Raw genomic sequence first — 12,584 nt, forward strand, 5'->3', positions numbered from 1 at the left:
CAACAGTCACCTCCCCCGTCCGCGGAAGAGGCCTAATCCCGCCCCTCTCGCTGGGAGGGCGTGGCGTGCGCGTCCCCGGGAACCCCGTCAGAAGCTTCGCAGCCGCGCGGCAACCAAAATGCAGAGGGGAGGGAGCGTGGTGTACAAGTGGGGTCTTCCCCGAAACTGGGCAAGAATGGAATTGGACCCGCGGGCGAACGCTGTGCAGCCGGAACGGCAGCGGCTGCCTGGCAACAATGCGCCCCCCCCCCCCGCCGCTCAGCTCTTCCGGGTCACCAAAATCATCTCCCCCCAACTCTCAGAAACCTAGGGTGGTAAAGACCTAAGACCTAAGCGGCAACTGGCTAGGCTCAACTACCTCCTCGAGGATGAGCGTGTTGGTTGCCCCTTCTCCCACCCACCTGGAGAGCAGGGCACCACTAAGTAAAATGTCGCTTCCCGCAGTGGGGAGTGGCAACAGCATAGCTTTAAACAAGACCAAGGACACTGTCTGGGCAACTGAGTGGGGAAATCAGGCAGGAGGGAAAATGACCAACAGGGCCCAGTGTGAGAACATGTTCCCTATTAGTGTCTCCAGAAATATGCAAAGAACCATAAAGAAGAAAGCCGTAACTGTATAAACTATTTATTAACAGACAACGCCCACAAATTTATTTCTTCTTGGACACACCCACGGTGCGGCCACGGCGGCCTGTGGTCTTGGTGTGCTGGCCTCGTACACGAAGTCTGCAGGTGAGAAAAGAGAAGGGTTACAGGTCTTACACCATACAAACGTCTGGAAAAAGACAGAGCATGAGAATTCCCTGGGAGTCTAGGGACAGGCAGGGATGAACCCCCTGCCCCACTCACCCCCAGAAGTGGCGGAGCCCTCGGTGGGCCCTAATCTTCTTCAGTCGCTCCAGGTCTTCACGGAGCTTGTTGTCCAGACCGTTGGCCAGGACCTGGATACAGAGGAGACGGTGAGGTATGCTTGTTCTACCCCCTGGCCTATGACCAATTCTAACTGGACACACTGCTTTTCTCTAATCTCCCCCATCTTAATACACACCTGGCTGTATTTTCCATCCTTCACGTCCTTCTGTCTGTTTAAGAACCAGTCTGGGATCTTGTATTGGCGTGGATTCTGCATAATGGTGATCACACGTTCCACCTGGCAGGCAGGACAAGGGTCAGGTCCAGATGGTCTCCCCGCCCCCTCCCCATAGGCCCAACCCCCAGCCCCCCTTCCTTGTCCTCACCTCATCCTCAGTGAGCTCTCCTGCCCTCTTGGTGAGGTCGATGTCTGCTTTCCTCAACACCACATGAGCATATCTTCGCCCCACACCCTGAGGAAAGGTTTCAGAGTCGGATGAGTCTGATTTTTTGGGTTTCCTTTATAGACCCATGATTCAAAAAGCACAGAAAGGTAGGTCCTAAAATAACCTAATGCCTTATACTTTTCCAGATACAAAGCCTAATCATTAAAAGAGAAAAAGTTTTGTTCAGAGGCAGGGCTGGATCAGAGAACTTGGGGCATATACCCCTTGAAAGCAGAATCTTTTTTCCCCACTTGCCCAGCATACGGACATAGCTGTAAATGCTGCTAAGACAATACAGCAGCATCCAAGAACGGCACCTCCTCATTTCTGCATCGTGGAGAATGAAGCTGATGTCCCTCAGAGCTGATGTAGCACCAAGGCAGCAAGATTAGGGTATTGTGAATTAATAAGGTTGATTAAGGGGTAGGAATGTCAGTTGCTCACGATGTCTAAGGGTGACAGGCCATGATCCTTTGGGCAGGTCACTGCACGATCAAAATAAAACACTTAAATCAGTGACATCATGTCACCACCACCACTGATACTCCTTGCCACCTGAATTCACAAGCCAAATTGACTTGGATAGTGAAGGACTGTGTGCCGGGTTGAATAGTGTCCCACCAAATATATGTCCATCCGGAACCTCAAAATGTTATTTTATTTTGAAATATAGTTTGTTAAAATGAGGTCATACTGGATTAAATCCAATGACTGGTGTTCTTATCAAAGGAGAGGACACAGACACAGAGGGAAGAAGGCATGTGATAAGAGGCGAGACACTAGAGTGATGCAGCTGTAACACAAAGAAACCAAGGATGTTTGGCATCCAGAACTGAGAGATTAAGTTTCTGTTGTTTGAAGCCAACAAGTCTGTGTTACAAGGGCCCCAGGAAACTGAAATAGATGGCATTTCCTTTCTGTAAGAAAGTGACCAGGAAGTCAAATTACCAGATTGATTTGGAAGAGACTAGGATCTTAAGTCTCTCTCAAACTTTCTCTTCCTTCTATTTTTTTTTTTTTGCGGTACGCGGGCCTCTCACTATCGTGGCCTCTCCCGTTGCAGAGCACAGGCTCCGGACGCGCAGGCTCAGCGGCCATGGCTCACGGGCCCAGCCACTCCGCAGCATGTGGGATCTTCCCGGACCGGGGCACGAACCCGTGTCCCCTGCATCGGCAGGCGGACTCTCAACCACTGTGCCACCAGGGAAGCCCCTCCTTCTACTTTTAAGTGTTTAAAACTTTCCATAAACAAGTTTTTAAAAAAGTTGCTGTCAAGCTAAGACTTTTGAAAGCCCTATTTAGATACTGGCTTGCCAACCTCCTAAGTTAGACCCACAGATCCCCTTTACTCTGCCCCAAGCAGACCACCCTTATTCTCTCCATCCAGAAGAGTACACTACAGGAAATCATCACTTTCTCATCTTTGTAGCTCAAGGGCCTGGACCATATAACAGAAGAGTTGATACTAACTTCATACTAGTCTCTGAAACCCAGTCATTGTGACCAATTCCAACCCCCTCCATGTTTCCAAACAATCCACAGAGAACAGTTATCATCCTGATTTAGAGAAAGAGCAGAACAACCAGCCTTAAGGAATATTCATAGCAAAAGTGGACAAATGGAAACAAAACAAAGGGATCATGGCACAGAATAACCTTGCAGGTGTGTATTACCTCTCAGCAAATACCCTCTTCTGCTTGTGCCAACTTCAATACTTCACCTTTCCCTGGCCAATTAACCTTGCTCCTCTAACTACATTTTGAGGAACCCCTCCTTATACTCAACCTCCCCCGGCAACTTTCTTCCAATTTCTAAGTATTACCCCGCCCTACATTCCAGATCATTAACAAAAGACCACCTGCAAAGGTGGTGGAGCAACAGGGCTCCCATACACTTCTGGTAGAAAGTGTAAATTGATACGACCACTTTGGAAAACTGTTTAGCAGTATTTACTAAAGCTAAACATATACATGTCCTATATACCTACGAGAAATGTAGATGGATGTTCTTTAAGAATGTACATGTACTAGAACATTTGTAATAGCACTATATGTAATAGCTAAAAACTGCCCCCCCCAAAAAAAGGCCACCTGCAAGCTTCAGTTGTCTCACCAGAGGAAGAGCCAGCAAAGGCTGACTTTCCACACAAGTAGCAACGGCCCTAGTACCTGTCTATATCTAATCTTTCCCAGTGATAAGTAGGGCATCAAGTTAATAAAAAGATTTATCAAAATACTCATTAAGTATCGGAAACTGCTTTGGTTAAACTGTTTTAAGCTACAAAGGTTGACACATACTTAAGGTAACAAATAACAAACTAATTAATTTCAAAGAGGCAGAGGAAGGGTTTAACAGAAGTATCCTACTAACCATGCTCATCTTTTATTTTCACTATCTCACCTACAGCCTTTAAAAAGGGAACAGGCAACCTCACAGATACAGTGGGCTCAGTTCCAGACCATGCCAAACAGTGAATACTGCAATAAAGGGAGCTACACAATATATTTTGGTTTCCCAACACATGTAAAAGTTATGTAATCTATTAAGGGAGCAATAAATTTATGTCTCAAAAAACCCCATACATACCTTAATTAAAAGATACTTTATTACTATAAAGTGGTAACCATCACCTGAGTCTTCATCAAGTCTAAATATTTTTGCAATAGTAACACCAAAGGCCGCTGATCACAGATCACCATTAACAAACACAGTAATGAAAACGTTTGAAATCTTGCAAGAATTACCAAAATGTGACAGAGACACCAAGTGAGCAAATGCTATTGAAAACTGACTTCCTTGAGACAGGGCTGCCACAAAAAACACGTTATTGCTAAGCACGATGAAGTGAGGTAAGCCTGTACTGTATTCCACACTGCCTTACTAGTTTCACAGAACAGAAGGAAGCAATCTTCATATGTACCATTTAAGTATGAAAGCTGTGCTCCTTGAATTACAGAATGAAAAAGGAAATGCGATGGATCTTACAAAGAAAAGCTTATGATATACTGTTTTAAATTAACAACCTATCTATAAAATACTTATAATGGTGTCCTGTCATGACATAGTGACACCTCCCATCTCCCAACTTAGAATCTCTCAGCTTTTCTACTCACCCTTCAAAATGTACAATAATCCAATTTCTAGTATATACACATTTCCCAGGAAGAGTTGCTGTTATGATGCACTGGGGGAGAGCGGCAGAAACCAAATCTAGCACGGACCTTACAAGCTGATTGATGGCTGATGGTCCAGGAAGTTTTTAGTGAATTCAGGTAGACAACCAAACTCATTCCCCATCCCCTAGGTGAAATACATTGGCTTGACCTGAGACTGTTCTTTGGCTTTTATCACTTACCTTTTGGGTCAAATATTGTTAAGGGGATAAGGGGACTAGTTGCACTCTTAACTATTCTTTTTTTACCCAGCAGATGTGGTGATCTGGTTGGGACTTCCTCCACCTTGCCTTAACGAAAGCTCAATTGTTAACAACCCAAGTTTCACTTACAACCCAAGTAGTCCTTACCCTACTTTACCTTAATTGCAGTGATGGCAAAGGCAATTTTCCGCCGCCCATCGATGTTGGTGTTGAGTACTCGCAAAATGTGCTGGAACTTCTCGGGGATTACTAGAGACTGACAGAGATTCGGGGAGAAATTAGACACCGTGAACTACTATTAAACTGTAACCTCAAACACGAGCGTTAAGCTTGTCACACAGAGAGCAAGAAGCCCCCGTCAGGTTTTCACGACACAACAGACTCCTCAGTCCTGCAGACAGCAGGAGCATCAAGTGTTCAGGCTTGGAAAAACGCAACCTCCGGGAGGAAGCACGTCTCCTGCCCGTTCCCAAAGTACACTCTGAGTGGCGGAGGCCGGAGGGCCCCACTCACGCCCAAGCCTTTCCAGCGCCCGCGGAATGACTTCCTCCGGCCCCACTCCCCAGAACTGGATGTCTTTAGTCGTCCTTTTCCAGGGCTGCGATCCAAGGCTCCACACAGAAAGTTGCAGGCCCCCAGAGTAGGACAGTTTCGGCCCCCTGACAGCAGACCTTCCTTGCCCCGGTTCCGATGTCGCCAGATCCCCGTACCGATTCCAGTCTTACCATGGCGGCGGCCCCAGCGGCGGCGTGTAGGCCTCCAGTGGAAGAGAGAGCGGAAGTGACGTACCAGCACTATATCACCACCCGTCGGAAGGGGCGGAGCGATCTTGATGAGGAGTTTCCGGAAACTGTGCTAGAGTCTGAGTTGGGAGCCAAGACTTCCGGTGCGGTTTTTCTTTACGTGTTCGTAAAGTTCTTGGGTGTGAGAGCAACGAGGGTTCCGGATTGAGATCGTGCTTAAGACTTCCGATTCCCATTTGCACTTGGGTGAAGCGGGTAGAGCTGAAAGGGAAAGGCTGGAGGCAAACACTTTAACTCAAATATCTGGGAGCGATTTCGCGCAGTGCAAGACACTCCAGGACTTGTAGTTCCACTCCGGGGAACAGACTCGCCTGACAGCTGCCGGAAGTGAGGCTGCGCGGAATGGCCGCCGCTGCGACCATGGCTGCAGCCGCCCGGGAGCTGGTGTTGCGGGCCGGAGCCTCAGATATGGAGGAGGAGGAGGGCCCGCTGGTGAGAACGCAGGGCTGTTTCTCCTCCAGAGTCTCGTCCGATCTCCTCACGTCAGAAAGGCCTGGGCTGGGTTTAGGCACAAGGTTGGGAGCTCGGCTGCTACCGGTGATGCTACCCGGTTTGGCTCTCCATACACCTTCCTGGAATCGGACCTGAACCTGAGCGGGGACCAGAATGGCCGAGACTCAGGTTCTGGGGCCACAATTTCAGTTAATCTCCAGATGTTTGGGCAGAATAGAGAAGCAGTGTAGAGTAACGGCTAGGAACATGGCCTCTGGAGTTAGATTGCTTGGGTTCTAATTCCATTTCTGCCACTTACACTGTGTGTCTTTGGGCAAGTTAACTAGTCCCTCTGTGCCATCACTTTCCACACCTATGAGGTGAAGAAAATAAGACCTGTATAGGTTGTCGGTTAGGATTAGGCAAGTGAATACAAATAAGATGGCACCTGGCATGTAGGTAAACACTATAGGTTAGTTGGCATTTCTAGAAAGGCTGGGGCTCCCGAGAGGGATGGTGATATAACACCTAAGATAGCAGGAGTCTAGAGATCTTAAATTCAACTGCAGGTTCTGCTCTGTCCTCTGCATCTCCTAATTTTCCTCATTTGGTCACCTCCGCCCTTTCTGGGTTGCCTGTCTGCTGGTCATATTCCCTACCCATCAGCCCCAATCAGTAAGACTGAGACAATATGAGGCTTTTGGAATTTTTGGACTTAGTATTTACCTATGGCTCCCCAGTGAAAGTCCTTCTCCCCGACTTGAAGGGTTGGTGATTATCCCATTGTATTTTGTTCTCCCCCTTGCTTTCCCATTAACCTGTCCCTCTCCAGGAGGGTGGTCCGGGTCTTCAGGAGCCATTGCAGCTTGGAGAGTTGGACATCACCTCTGATGAATTCATCCTGGATGAAGTGGATGGTAAGTGATGGCACGGGGGTGGGGGGATGCAGTTCCTATAACCTGAGAGGCATGGGGGCTGGAAGTACTAGGGCAGGGGTTAGTGTGCGGATGTTCAATGTGGGGATGGAGCTGTGGAGGAGCGGGATGGACCCTTATGATGAACTTCTATTTGCAGTTCACATTCAGGCGAATCTGGAGGATGAGTTAGTAAAGGAAGCTCTTAAAACGGTGAGGTTTTCCACTATACTAATCTGTCCCTCCACTTACCCTCCCCTCAGAGAAAAGAAGAAGAAAACAATCTCTTGCTCTTCTAATACCACCTTGGTGTCTTACTCTCTAGTCCTTCATTGACTCTGTTCCAGCATCCCTTCACTGACTCCCTCCTGACCTGTCATGTTTCTGCCCTACCAGGGTGTGGATCTCCGTCACTATTCAAAGCAGGTTGAGCTGGAGCTACAGCAGATTGAGCAAAAATCCATTCGGGATTGTATCCTCCAGCAGAGAAAAAGGGTGGTGTTATTAAAATGGGCATTTTGGGGGGGATGGTGCTGACAGCCCAGCTGGGGCTGCCATCTTCTCTCTGAGGTTTATGTCATCTCAGGGAGAAATTGGAGGGGTCCTGCTGGTCTGAGGATCTCCGTCTCCACAGTGAGGCCCCTTGACTTTTTGTGAGTCAGATATCCAAGAGAGTGAAAACATAGCATCTCTGCACAACCAGATCACAGCCTGTGATGCTGTCCTTGAGGTTAGTAACCCTCATAATCCTGAGCCCAGATCATGGTCTCTGGGACCTTTCTTTACGTCATCAGCCTCAGGCGGGGACAGTTAGAGTCACTTTCAGGGTGACCTCAGCAGCCGTTTTTGTTGTTGCCGCTATGACTGATGTTATTTGCCAGTGACCTTTCGGGTACCTCTTCCCTTATCATCCACTACCCTCGGACTGATAGATACTGGAGATTTTACCAAGAAACTTGGGTGGCCCCCTCGTCCCCTAGCAACCCTATGGCCATTCAGTAACACTTCCACCGTCCCCCAGCGCATGGAGCAGATGCTGGGAGCTTTTCAGAGTGATCTCAGCTCCATCAGCTCTGAGATCCGGACACTGCAGGAACAGTCAGGAGCCATGAACATTCGGCTTCGAAACCGCCAGGCTGTCCGGGGGAAACTCGGGGAGCTTGTCGATGGTCTGGTAGTGCCCTCTGCTCTGGTCACGTGAGTCATCAGTTTGAAGGGGCATAATGTCTGTACCAAGTAGATGGGCTGGAGCGACCTACCCTACTTACCACATGGGTCTCCATCACGTCGCTTCCAGAAACTGATGAGTGGGTTGACAGCTCTTCCTAACCTTGATGCAGGCTTTAGGCATCAAAGATTAGGAATCATCCAGGGTTGGGCGTAGAGAAGGCGGTCCAAGGCTTATGTGGGTGGTGGAGGTGTGTGTCTCTAGGAACAGAAAACTTTGTATGTGTGTCCTGACTCTATGATGCAGTGTAAGAAGGGAGAGGAGACAGAGGCTGGATGCCAGGGGTATGGTTTAGAGTCTAGGGGTGTCTGGGTCTCCCTCCGCCCCCATCCCACCCCTCCTTGCTCCCCAGGGCAATTCTGGAGGCACCAGTCACAGAGCCCCGGTTCCTGGAGCAGCTGCAGGAGCTGGATGCCAAGGCAGCTGCAGTCCGAGAGCAAGAAGCTAGGGGCACAGCGGCCTGTGCAGACGTCCGAGGCATGCTCGACCGGCTCCGGATCAAGGTGGGGAGGGGGGTGGATACCCTAGAGACTACTCAAACCAGCTTCCCTGAGAAGTCCACCCTGAATTGCCCTGGCAAAGCTCATTGTAGCCTGTGCCCAAGAGCTTCACCTTGCCTTTACCTAGCAGAGCACATCTCTGGGTTCCCCTGAAAGTCTTAAGAAATATCAAAGAGGTATTCTCTACTCTTACTTCTTCCATATCCAACATTTGTTCCTTCCCTCAGTAATTCCCAAACAGTGAGGTTGCAGCTTCATGCCCTGTGTTTGGTCCCCCATGTCTAGGCAGTGACGAAGATCCGAGAGTTCATCCTTCAGAAGATCTATTCCTTCAGAAAACCAATGACCAACTATCAGATCCCCCAGACAGCCCTGCTGAAGTACAGGTTGTCGCCCAAACGAAGGGCTGGGGGTGGCCTCGGAGCCCTTGAGCAGCCCAGCATGATGCTGGCCATCTTGGGCCGTCAGGGAGACTGACTGGTCCCTGGCATCTCCAGGTTTTTCTATCAGTTCCTGCTGGGCAACGAACGGGCCACCGCAAAGGAGATCAGGGACGAGTACGTGGAGACACTGAGCAAGATCTACCTGTCCTACTACCGCTCTTACCTGGGGCGGCTCATGAAGGTGCAGGTGAGGCCACGGAGGGAGAGGCAGTCCTGGGCCCCTGGGCTGCGGGGAGGGGCAGCTATGGGGCAATGGGGGACAGGATAAAAAGACATTTTTTTGTTGCACTTTGGGAAGCGATGGTTCCCAGTTCTCTCTGCTCTTTTCTCTAGTATGAGGAGGTCGCTGAGAAGGATGATCTAATGGGTGTAGAAGATACAGCCAAGAAAGATATCCTGGAGCTGAGGGGCCCTCATGCTGGGTCTGGAGAGTGAGGGGGCTTCGGGCTCCAGCCTCCAAGGCACTGCTGCTTACCTTTTTCTGTGGGACCAAAACCTTTGAGAATGTGGTCAAGGCTGTGGCCTCCCTCCCCAGAAAAATGCACAAATCATCTTGACACAGAGCTTTGCATATGATGTTAGGGGGTGTAGAGGCTCCTTAGGGCTCATTCATCGATGTGAGGTGAAGTGGGGCCCAGAACTGGGAAAGAGGGACCCTGGGGCTGTGTCTGGCTGCTGGGGGCCCCTGGAGGTCCTGAGTCTTTGACCTTCCATCACAGTTGTGATGTGACTGTTTTCCTTGACTCTGACTCGCCACGATTCTTCTCAAAGCCATCCCTCCGCAGCAGGAACACCATCTTCACCCTGGGGACCCGGGGCTCTGTCATCTCCCCCACTGAACTGGAAGCTCCCATCCTTGTGCCCCACACCGCCCAGCGGGGAGAACAGAGGGTAGGAGGAGGAGCAAGCCTTAGCCGACGGGGTGGGGGTGGGGGGCGGGAGAACTCCGAGTACAGACCTCAGGGCAAAGCTTCCCCCACTGCAGGCCCGTGGGAGTCCCCTTCTCCAGTCACCCCAGTGTTCTGTGATAAGAGGGTTGGGACCATTGACTTAGGGTGTAGAGAGGGGAGAGGTGGGTGATATATGTCATGAGGCAGGTGTGAAGGAGGATATGGGAGCAGCAACAGCAGGTGGAGGCGGCGTCTTCTCATGCCCCCCCTCCCCCTACCTCTTCAGTACCCGTTCAGGATGCTCTTTCGCAGCCTGGACTAGGGGTAGATGGGGAGGGTCTCCTGAGCTCCCATTACCCAGGTTTGCTGATTTCCCAGCTGTGTCCATGGACTGCTGGTACTGGGGTCCATCCCGTCTGTCTCTTTTCTTACCCCTTCCATCCTAGTATCCTTTCGAGGCCCTCTTCCGCAGCCAGCACTACGCGCTCCTCGACAACTCCTGCCGTGAATACCTTTTCATCTGTGAATTCTTTGTTGTGTCTGGCTCGGCTGCACACGACCTCTTCCACGCAGTCATGGGCCGCACGCTCAGCATGACCCTGGTAGGCTCCCTCGCTCCCGGGCTCTTAAAACTCTGTCCCCAGTTCTTGTCAGCACCACAGTGAGGTCACAGCCCTGGGGTTACTGAAACCAGGATCCCTTCATTCTAAAATGCATGAGCCACGTCCTCGCTGTGTGATTCCCCATGAAACCATCAAAGCTTGGGGTCCCAGAGGCTCCTGGGGACACACAGGTGACAGCACCTGAAAACTCAGGGGCCCCTAAACCTTGGTGCTCAGCCCTGAATTCTGCTATGATGGGCTTGTGATCTTAGATCTGGGGAGCAAGGCTGCAGGACCACGCGAGTGGCCAGTGGGCAGGGAAGGAGGGAGCATTTCCCATTTAGATCCCCTCCCCAGTGCCACGTCCCCAGGGGAGCACAAGCATCTGTCCATGGCCACTGGGAAAAGCAAAGTAACAGATGCTCTCTTCCAATCTCCTGCCTGTTCCTAAATCACAGAAACACCTGGAGTCTTACCTCACTGACTGCTACGATGCCATTGCTGTTTTTCTCTGTATCCATATTGTCCTCCGATTCCGCAACATTGCAGCCAAGAGGGATGTTCCTGCCCTGGACAGGTCGCTGAGTTCTGGTCCTTGATGTCCCACTGGCCTTGAAATCTTTGGTCTTGCACCAGCCTGCCCTGACCCGTGGGCTCCTCCTGACCTGAACCATTGACCCTGTTCCCATTTGTCTGTCTAGAGGCAGTACTGCTGCTTCCAGACTCACCTTTCACACCCACTCCAGCCTCCACCAGCTATCACCTGTCGATCAGGGTTCCCGCACACACACGCTCCCCCTGGCCCCCACCCCTGACGTTCCTTGCCAGATCTCTGATTCTGATCAAGCCCACAGGTACTGGGAACAAGTGCTTACCTTGCTGTGGCCACGGTTTGAACTGATCCTGGAGATGAACGTCCAGAGTGTCCGCAGCACTGACCCTCAGCGCCTCGGGGGGCTGGACACTCGGCCTCACTACGTGAGGGCGGGCAGGGGTAACGGGCCGTTCAAAGGCAGGGCTCGAAGCCTCGCTGCAGGGGTCACCCAGGGTCATGGTTGTGTCCATGGGCCTGGCTGGACAGCTAGCCACGCTGCATGAGGGGCAGTCTGGGAGTGTGGTCAGACTCAGGGTGGGTTGGGCACTGTGGTGGGAGGGATTGGAGGTGGGAGTCACCCAGAGACCGGTTGGCCAGCTTCAAGGGAGTTGGGGGTTTCATGGGTTGGGCCAGGGGGTTGGCTTGATTTTTCTTCCTACCTTCTTTCTCCCAGATCACACGCCGCTATGCAGAGTTCTCCTCGGCTCTTGTCAGCATCAATCAGACGATTCCCAATGAACGGACGATGCAGCTGCTAGGCCAGCTACAGGTGAGGGGCGGCTGGGAGAGGTTTCCGAGCCACAGCGCTGCTGCAGGGCGCTGGAGTGTGAGGTGGGGGCCCTTGCCTGCTCCTGTCACCTCCTCCTCTCATTTTTTCAGGTGGAGGTGGAGAATTTTGTCCTCCGAGTGGCAGCCGAGTTCTCCTCAAGGAAGGAGCAGCTTGTGTTTCTGATCAACAACTACGACATGATGCTCGGGGTGCTGATGGTACCTGAGGCCCTTTCTCCTTGTCTCCCTCCCTGGAGAATTTGGGTTCCCCCCACTGCTCCGTTACCTCCACGAGGGCAAAGATCATGCTGGCTTTGTTTGGTGTTTTATTCTTGCAGACTGGCACAGCGTCTGGCTATGTACAGTAAATGTGGGGAGAAGGGGATATTCTGACGTGAAGGGCAGCTTCTCCCCAGACTTGAGATTTCCCTCTGTCTTCCCTTAGGAGCGGGCTGCGGATGACAGCAAAGAGGTTGAAAGTTTCCAACAGCTGCTCAATGCTCGGACACAGGTAGGGGTATGGGGAAGAGGAAACGGATAGTCCCATGTGCTGTTTAGTTCAGAGAGAGAGAGAGAGAGAGAGAGAGAGAGAGAGAGAGACGGAGAGAGGGAGAGAGAGAGGGAGAGAGAGAGGGAGAGAGAGAGAGGGAGAGAGAGAGAGAGAGAGAGAGAGAGAGAGAGAGAGAGAGTGTGTGTGTGTGTGTGTGTGTGTGTGTGTGTGTGTGTGTGTGTGTG

At 51.1% G+C, this 12,584-nt stretch overlaps 2 protein-coding genes across 3 annotated transcripts in view; one reads left to right on the forward strand and one right to left on the reverse strand.

Annotated features, from left to right (window-relative positions):
• Window positions 1–609: 609 nt before the first annotated feature.
• RPS18 (ribosomal protein S18) lies at window positions 610–5,500 on the reverse strand. Its single transcript, XM_029244461.1, has 6 exons — window positions 5,400–5,500; window positions 4,832–4,930; window positions 1,239–1,325; window positions 1,049–1,150; window positions 850–941; window positions 610–726 (listed from the first exon to the last, which is right to left on the reverse strand). Exons 1-6 carry the CDS (start codon window positions 5,400–5,402, stop codon window positions 651–653), a joined length of 459 nt encoding a protein of 152 aa, XP_029100294.1. The 5' UTR covers window positions 5,403–5,500; the 3' UTR covers window positions 610–650.
• Window positions 5,501–5,557: 57 nt separating this feature from the next.
• Window positions 5,558–12,584, forward strand: part of VPS52 (VPS52 subunit of GARP complex) — a 21,193-nt gene continuing 14,166 nt past the window's right edge. Inside the window, exons 1-17 of one of the 2 annotated variants that reach the window (XM_029243184.1) lie at window positions 5,558–5,909; window positions 6,742–6,826; window positions 6,984–7,036; window positions 7,220–7,295; window positions 7,486–7,553; window positions 7,845–8,020; window positions 8,404–8,554; window positions 8,837–8,937; window positions 9,049–9,181; window positions 9,328–9,385; window positions 9,752–9,885; window positions 10,331–10,486; window positions 10,945–11,063; window positions 11,341–11,464; window positions 11,755–11,850; window positions 11,961–12,068; window positions 12,295–12,360. In XM_029243184.1, the coding sequence (XP_029099017.1) occupies window positions 5,820–5,909; window positions 6,742–6,826; window positions 6,984–7,036; window positions 7,220–7,295; window positions 7,486–7,553; window positions 7,845–8,020; window positions 8,404–8,554; window positions 8,837–8,937; window positions 9,049–9,181; window positions 9,328–9,385; window positions 9,752–9,885; window positions 10,331–10,486; window positions 10,945–11,063; window positions 11,341–11,464; window positions 11,755–11,850; window positions 11,961–12,068; window positions 12,295–12,360 (1,794 nt within the window). In that variant the 5' untranslated portion in view covers window positions 5,558–5,819. Of the gene's footprint in view, window positions 5,910–6,741; window positions 6,827–6,983; window positions 7,037–7,219; window positions 7,296–7,481; window positions 7,554–7,844; window positions 8,021–8,403; window positions 8,555–8,836; window positions 8,938–9,048; window positions 9,182–9,327; window positions 9,386–9,751; window positions 9,886–10,330; window positions 10,487–10,944; window positions 11,064–11,340; window positions 11,465–11,754; window positions 11,851–11,960; window positions 12,069–12,294; window positions 12,361–12,584 lie in introns of those variants that run through there. The other variant, XM_029243185.1, reaches the window with a different exon arrangement.

The sequence above is a fragment of the Monodon monoceros genome, unplaced genomic scaffold (assembly GCF_005190385.1).
Source record: "Monodon monoceros isolate NGI ecotype Baffin Bay Population unplaced genomic scaffold, NGI_Narwhal_1 Super_Scaffold_3, whole genome shotgun sequence".
Classification (NCBI taxonomy): domain Eukaryota; kingdom Metazoa; phylum Chordata; class Mammalia; order Artiodactyla; family Monodontidae; genus Monodon; species Monodon monoceros.

Bases quoted from the DNA above. Each gene is read 5' to 3' on its own strand.
- RPS18 (XM_029244461.1), bottom strand. The intron at 1,326-4,831 runs GTAAAGTAGGGT...ACCTTTCCTCAG, and splicing joins TTGCCATCACTGCAATTAAG to GGTGTGGGGCGAAGATATGC. The intron at 727-849 runs GTGAGTGGGGCA...TCTCACCTGCAG, and splicing joins GGGCTCCGCCACTTCTGGGG to ACTTCGTGTACGAGGCCAGC.